Source organism: Wolffia australiana, chromosome 2 (assembly GCF_029677425.1).
Source record: "Wolffia australiana isolate 7733 chromosome 2, ASM2967742v1".
In the NCBI taxonomy this organism is placed as follows: Eukaryota; Viridiplantae; Streptophyta; class Magnoliopsida; order Alismatales; family Araceae; genus Wolffia; species Wolffia australiana.
Window position 1 is genome coordinate 1,146,727 of NC_135836.1, and position 7,554 is coordinate 1,154,280.

General features: G+C 44.0%; 1 protein-coding gene across 1 annotated transcript; it reads right to left on the reverse strand.

Annotated features, from left to right (window-relative positions):
- Positions 1-1,886: 1,886 nt before the first annotated feature.
- On the reverse strand, positions 1,887-7,196 carry LOC144716490 (Golgi transport complex protein-like protein). Its single transcript, XM_078591612.1, has 3 exons — positions 6,096-7,196; positions 3,275-3,748; positions 1,887-2,811 (listed from the first exon to the last, which is right to left on the reverse strand). Exons 1-3 carry the CDS (start codon positions 7,161-7,163, stop codon positions 1,927-1,929), a joined length of 2,427 nt encoding a protein of 808 aa, XP_078447738.1. The 5' UTR covers positions 7,164-7,196; the 3' UTR covers positions 1,887-1,926.
- Between the last annotated feature and the right edge of the window lie 358 nt (positions 7,197-7,554).

The window sequence follows — 7,554 nt, forward strand, 5'->3', positions numbered from 1 at the left end:
ATGGGTAAAATATAAGAATAATGTTGATGGATTAGAACAAATCAGATGCCTGAAGAAGATGGATTTGGGAAGGTAGAGATGGATTGCAAAACAGCATCAGTTTGCTCTTGTACATTCTCAAGTCTTGGTAATACTCACTAGTTATCTTCCTAAGGGTTGGGTTTGTTATTTGGTACATCAATAGTGTAAGTCAAATGTCCTTAGTCATTTTAAACATTAAGTTCACAAATTTAAGTAAAGATTTAATGGCACAGCACTGGCTTTGGTTTTTTTTGAAGAATTCTGATTTAGGTTGTTATTTCTCTTAACAAAATTACTAACGGATAAAGTCAAAAATACACAAAACACGGTTAACTCATTATCAGACAATGTAATATGCCTTTGAGTCCATAGGGTTCCACCCATGATGAAATGATCCAAATGATATAACATGAAAATCTTGCCTTTGTATGTTCATATTCATCAAGAAATCAAACGTTCACAGCGTTCCCATTGGCGAAAGTAAAATTTTTTAAATCATAGACATTGGCCATGAAAGTAATCATAAAAAATAGCATTATTGTTTGTACACTTAATTTTTTGTTCTGCCTTGGGAATTCATCATGGGAGCCAAAGAGGAAGTTATGAATATGGTTTGCATCTAAGCTAGATTTATTATATGATAATTCCTACTATCAGAGTCTTAGAAAAGAATCCATCAGCTTGTAGTTAGTCTGGGCACCAATCATTTTAAACGTCATGGATAGTTCTCTATCCTATATAAATATTGTAAAAGGCTTATACTCACAGTAATACATATTAGTTGAGAGAGAAAGGGAAGGAGACAAGGAAAGAGAGGAAGAAAGTGGCAGAGAGAGAGAGAGAAACAAAGAGAGATAATACCAGATAGGGAAGGATATAGAAGACTCGGTGAAAAAAGAAATAGACAAACAAAAAAAGAGAGGGACAGACTGAACTAAAGAAATAGAGATAGAGATATAGGTAGAGATAGACATAGAGATAGAGATAGAGATAGACATAGACATAGAGATAGAGATAGAGATAGAGATGGAGATAGACATAGAGATAGAGATAGACATAGAGATAGAGATAGAGATAGAGATGGAGATAGACATAGAGATAGAGATAGAGATAGACATAGAGATAGAGATAGAGATAGAGATAGAGATAGAGATAGAGATAGAGATAGAGATAGACATAGAGATAGAGATAGAGATAGAGATAGACATAGAGATAGAGATAGACATAGAGATAATGATAGAGATAGAGGTAGAGATAGAGATAGAGATAGAGATAGAGATAGAGATAGAGATAGAGATAGAGATAGAGATAGAGATAGAGATAGAGATAGAGATAGAGATAGAGATAGAGATAGAGATAGACATAGAGATAGAGATAGAGATAGAGATCAAGATAGAGATAGAGATAGAGATAGAGATAGAGATAGAGATCAAGATAGAGATAGAGATAGAGATAGATAGAGATAGAGATAGAGATAGAGATAGAGATGGAGATAGAGATAGAGATAGACATAGAGATAGAGATAGAGATAGAGATAGAGATAGACATAGAGATAGACATAGATATACTGATAGAGATAGACATAGAGATAGAGATAGACATAGAGATAATGATAGAGATAGAGGTAGAGATAGAGATAGAGATAGAGATAGAGATAGAGATAGAGATAGAGATAGAGATAGAGATAGAGATAGAGATAGAGATAGAGATAGAGATAGAGATAGAGATAGAGATAGAGATAGAGATAGAGATAGAGATAGAGATAGAGATAGAGAGAGACATAGACATAGACATAGACATAGAGATAGAGATAAAGATAGGGATACAGATGCAGATAGAGATAGAGAATGAGAGAGGTAGAAATATAGAGAGAGAAAAATTAAGGAAAGAAATGGAGAAAAGTGGTCAAGTAGAGATCACAGACGAAGTTCCCTGGTGGGACAGGATCTGATCACATATGCTCAGCATGAGCTCACAGACCTCATCCTTGGCCCCCCCAGAGAGGTAGTAACTTTCCACCGCCGCCCTCACGCCCCTTGCCACATGCTCCTCGCCATGCGCATCCATCCACAGTGAGTACTGCGCCGCCGTCAGCCCCTCCCTCTCTGCCGGCGTCATCAGCCCCGGCGCCGCCCTCGAGAACAAATGGTGCACCACAGCACTCAACGGCAGGCCCCCCGCCGCCGCTGCCGCTACCAGCGCCGCTGAGTCCAGAAATATTAACCGCTGCAGCGCCACCAACGACTTCTGTGGGGCCCCCGGCTGCGCCCCCGGGAACACGTGGCGTCCCAGCAGGGCCTCCACCTCGGCGACGTCCCGCGCCAGCCGCAGCTTCCCGGCCTCCGACAGCGGCCGCACGAGGGCGGCCTCCCGCACGAGCAGCGCAGCGACACGTGCGGCGAGGGCTCGTGCTCGGGCCGGGCCCAGCCCAGGCAGGAATTCAGCCTGGTAGTGGGATACCGCGTGCTCCAGCTCTGCCACGTACCGTGACGCTCCGCTCCCGTCAAAGTCAACGCCGTTGTAGTCTTCGTCGTGGATCTTGAGCACCAGGGAGTCCAGCTGGCCTTGCATGGCCTGGAAAAGTGGCGCCGCCGACTCTACTGCCACTGCTTGGATGATGCCTAAGCCGGCGGAGACCGCCGCCGCCGCCGCCGGGGCCGATGCCAGCTCAGCAATGGCAGCGGAGATGCTGATGTGGACCTCCTCCAACAGGTGGCAGAGAGCAAAGGTCTTTAGCTGAGCCGGGGTCGCGGGACCGCTCACTTGCCGCGCCTCTGCCCCCGAGGGCATCTAAACAATTAGATAAAAGAATGAGGGGGGATAAAAAGAAGAGGAAACATAGTTTAAGAGTGATAGGATCCTAGGGGTAACTTCGTCTTCTAAGCCCATAGGGGCATTTTAGTCATTTACTAGTATGTATTTCCCTTCAAATAGGGATGCCCTCCCTTTAGGAGGGCAGCCAAGAAGAAGTTGATTGAAGGTCTTCTTGTCTCCCCCCCTCCTCGTCTAGGTCTTGTTTCTCTCTCTCCTTCTACGATCCCCGTCCTCGCGATCGTCTCCACTTCACCGCGTCTTCAGGCGGCTCATCCCTGGCCAATCCCTACCCCCTCAACTCGCCCTTCCCCTGACCATTCCCGTTATCCTCTCTACCCTCCCTCCGATACAAGCCTAGATCAAGGTTCGTATCAAACTGCTAGAGAGAGAGAAAATAAGAGAAAAATGAAATAAATGAGCAGAGAGAAAAAATTATAACCTGATATTCAGCCCTTTGGCCCAGGAGGAGGAGAGCCTTGTTGACTTCACGGAGGACGAGGAGGGTCAACGGGCCGTGAAAGCGAACAGCCTCTATCTCATCGTGGACGAGGGCGAGAAACCTCGAGATCTGGTCCTTGCTGGGGATGGCGGATCGGCCTGACATGGGGAGGAGGGTGTTGACCTGGGAGTTTAGACGGCTGAGGCAACTCCCCAGAAAGGCCTTCTGGAAGCTGTCGATGGCATTGACCAACTGATCTGGGCCGTCGGAGCCGAGGGCCGGCGGCACCCCTTTGACCTTCGTGTCCCGGATTATCCTCTCTAGAAGGTTCTCCACCATGGAGAAGAGCTTTGGATATCCATTGGTCAATGTCTCCTTGATGAAGCTCGAAGCTGTGAAAATAGAATTCATCTGGCTTGAAAAGGACTTGGCCACCGCCTCCCACACCCGCTCCGTCAAAAGCGGGCTCCCTTCCTGGATTTAGGAAAATCCCAAAATTGAATTCTAGAAAATATTAATGCATTTTGCTATTATAATGCTGGTTGAAAGGTTTAGTTTAAGACTGCTTGAAAATGACACGATTGTCATATCATTGGTCCTTTTGAGGCAAAAAAATCTGCTCAGAAAAATTAAAAGAATGCATATATGTTGCAAGTTAAATACTAGGAGAACTGATAGAACAGGCAATTGCAATTACAAGAGTTGAATAACCAAAAAATGCTCATCAAGATTGCTGGAATTTTCTATAGAGTGGTTTAATCGAGATTTAGATCAAGATAGAAAGGAACAGATTGAGGGAAAAAAGAGAGGAAGACAGATGCAGTGCGAGCAGGGGAGTCCGCTGCCCCGGGAACCAAATGGGGTAGAACAATTAGCCACAACAGCTCAATTTGCGTGGTCTTGTCATTCCTATTTTATGAGAGATGAGAACCGTATGTGCAGCACATAAAATCCCACAAAGCGCCAGATAATTAAATTGGTAAGCTATAAAATCTCCCTTACTTTCAACAAAGATATTCAAAATTCCACATTTTTTTAAGAAAAAATCCTTTCCAAGTTTTTGGAGTTTAGGAGAAAATCGATTTGAAAACATAAGGAAAGAGAGAAAGAAGAGCAGACCGATATGAAGTCACCACCTTTGTCAAAAGTGTTATAAGTGTAAAAAAGGTCAGAGTAAAACTTATCAATTACGACATTGTGGTTAAAAATCTTACGTTAAAAACGCCCATTAAAAAGTAGAAAATGCAAAACCTCCAAAAGATTGATCCTTAAGTGCTAATTATTGGTATATGTGCAAAACTGTCTTTCAATCATAAAGAAAAAGAGGAAAAACAGGCTTTATATATGTTGGCCCGTTTAAGGAAATTCTTGGACGAGCAAAAGATTCAGCTTTACTTCAAGATTTAAGAAAAAAATGAACCGAACTTAGGGATTCAAAAGACGGAGCAATTGTTGAAGGGTTATATATGATTCATCTCTGCATCTAGAACAAAGAAAAATGCAAAAGTTAAAGCACAAACTTTAGAAACCAAAAGAAAGAGTTTTGAAATTAAGAAAAAATGTAAATCCTGACTTGGAATCCAAAAGTCAGCGCTTCAAAGGCCTTTATCAAAACCTAGAAGCCTAATAAATGGAACTAATTCAGTCATCCTAAGCGGCTCAAAGTTACTCATTAAAAAATTGTCATTCGCATTGAGATTCAAGAAAAAGACCCAATAAATTATTTTAAACTTAACCTCATGAAAACGGGGAACAAGTATATACTATGAAAGTTTCTGTTGATGAGAGGATGGTCAATTGCTTAACTTCAAATTAGACGACTGTTAGCATACCTCCAACATAAACCTTTAGACGTCTATATATCCTCATATAATCGACACTATACTTTGGGGTTTTATTCACTCAGATTGTATCCCATGGGCAGCGGCTCCGTCTGTCACCCTGTCCATTCTCTCTGTATCCTTATTTCATCTTCTCTCTCTTTATCCCCTACGCCGTAATGGCTTCGTGATATTAATCATCAGATTCATCCATCATCCTCTTATCCCCACTCTTCCATTTTCTAATCTATCTTTGTTCTCCTTAATCATTCAGATGTGAGAACCTTTTGATTTATCATAAAAACTCTACTTGAATTGTTATAATCAATCAAGATTTTTTTGTCTCGAGTGCTCTATGGCTAAATCAAAAAATCCTGACACTAGCCTGAATGTAAACGGGGAGATTATCCAGTTCCAGGAACCAAAGACTTTATTTCATCCTTCCCACAATCACCTTTCATCCCCCTTCCATACCTTTTTGCTGTGTGTTCATCAAAGACCCAGGACTAGGGCTTGTTATCCTAAATGACGATGACAAGAGGAAAAATACAAGTCCTCTTGTCATTCATATGCTGCCAGAATGATGATGATGATGATGATGATGACATCGTGATTGTCGTCATCATCATCCACACTTTTTTCATCATCATTGTTATCATTGTTATTGTCTCAAGCTTGTGTGGCCAGGGTTATGATGAGTCATCATCAGCATCATTGACATCACGGCGCATACAAATGACGAGGACGATGACAGCTTGTCATTTCATCATCATCCAAAAAATTTTCCTTTTCATGATCCAAATTTCCTTTTTTCTTCATCCAAAAAAAAGGGAAAAGTTTGGAGGATTTTACTCTCTCACAGGTTGTCTACTCTGCACACTTGGAGTATATATACAGTGTGAAGATAAAATAAGACCCACCATGCCTCAATCACAAGAAACCTAAGATAATAGAACTGACAGAAAATGAATGAATATGCCAAAATCAAACAGATGCCTCACCTCCCAAACTTCGTTCAAGAAGAAGACATTGGTGAAAGGAACTCGCTTCCTGGCCAAAACAGTCTGCAGCTGCCACACAGCAGTGATCACACCGTGCAATTCTTCCATGCACTTGCCCACTCTCTCCCAGAGCGCCTCTGCAGCCTTCTTCCCACCCCCAATTTGCGGAGTTCCACTTCTCTGAGCCCCACCAGGACCAGAACTCCCCACAGAAAACCCAGAAATCGCCTTCATATCAAGAGAAATCCCCACATTCTTCACCCCAAGAGCCTTGTACTTGTTCACCAACCCCTCCACCGTCGATCTCAACTCCCCAAGATTGAAGAAAACCTGAAGCCCGCACCAAATTTCATTCGGGTTTGATTCATCCATCCCCTTCTCGATCGCCGCCATCGCCTCGGACCTCAGCCTGATACCCATCTCGGAAACCCACTTCATCTCCTCATCAACAGCCGAGATCCCTCTGAGATCGCACTCCTCGTAGATGATCTCGATCTCGTGATGCATCTCGGCGGCCTTGGCGAGATCCGGCCGCTCCGCAGTCAGATCTCGGAGCCGCCTCGACTGCCGCAGCAGCTTGAACGCGGACTGGAGGAGCTCGGCGGTGCGGTGAAGGTTGGAGAGTTGGAGAGTGTGGGAGCTGAGCAGACGGCGGGGGTCGCTGATCTCGGATCGGGCGTGTCGGAGGAGGGATTGGAGGGAGGAAACGCCAGATCTGACTGTGGAGAGCGCGGATTCCGCATCGCGCAAGGATGATAACTGCGATAGAAGATCTTCGTGGCGAGATTGAACTTCGGATCGGAGTTGCTGCTCCAATTGGCGAATTCCGTGCTGGAGATACTCTGCGCGGGCGATTGCGGAGTTGGAAGTGAGAGCTTGCGAGCAGAATCGAGAGGAATCGAAGTCGGGGGAGAGAAATGCGGAGAAGATTGGATCTGCGGCGAAGGAATCGAGCGGGGAAGATCGATCTGCGGCGAATGATGGCGAAGATACGATCGACGAGGGCTTGTCTTTGAAGGTCGCGAGCTTCTGGATCGTGGATTGGGGGAGTACCCTCGGCGACGCCATAGCCAGGAAGAAGAAGAAGAAGAAGAAGAAGAAGAAGAAGGGGTATTTATAGAGCCCGTATCGTGAAGGGACGCGACGGGACGGTTTTTTCGTCACAGGACGAAAACATCGTCCCGTTCGTGAGGTTGGACGAGAAATGTGTTTCTTTTATCTACCATTATAGATAATTCCATACAAATCGTATCTTATTTTATGATTTATGTAATTATGTAATTCGAACCTGAACTCTATCTATTATTCATTTTTTCAACCTCATTGTTCATCATTTTTTATTTTTTCACGAGACGGAAATTCGTCCAGGAGCGAACGGACGAGATGGTTTTCGTATCATCGGACGAAAAGACCGTCCCGTCCGGAGGTCTCGGACGATGGACGGTAAGGGATGGACGAA

What these genes read in the sequence shown, in the direction of transcription:
- LOC144716490 (XM_078591612.1), bottom strand. Translation starts at nt 7,163, where the DNA reads ATGGCGTCGCCGAGGGTACTCCCCCAATCCACGATCCAGAAGCTCGCG. An exon ending in TCTTGAACGAAGTTTGGGAG is followed by an intron (nt 3,749 to 6,095) that starts GTGAGGCATCTG and finishes TCCTAAATCCAG; the next exon opens with GAAGGGAGCCCGCTTTTGAC. An exon ending in GCCAAAGGGCTGAATATCAG is followed by an intron (nt 2,812 to 3,274) that starts GTTATAATTTTT and finishes CTAATTGTTTAG; the next exon opens with ATGCCCTCGGGGGCAGAGGC.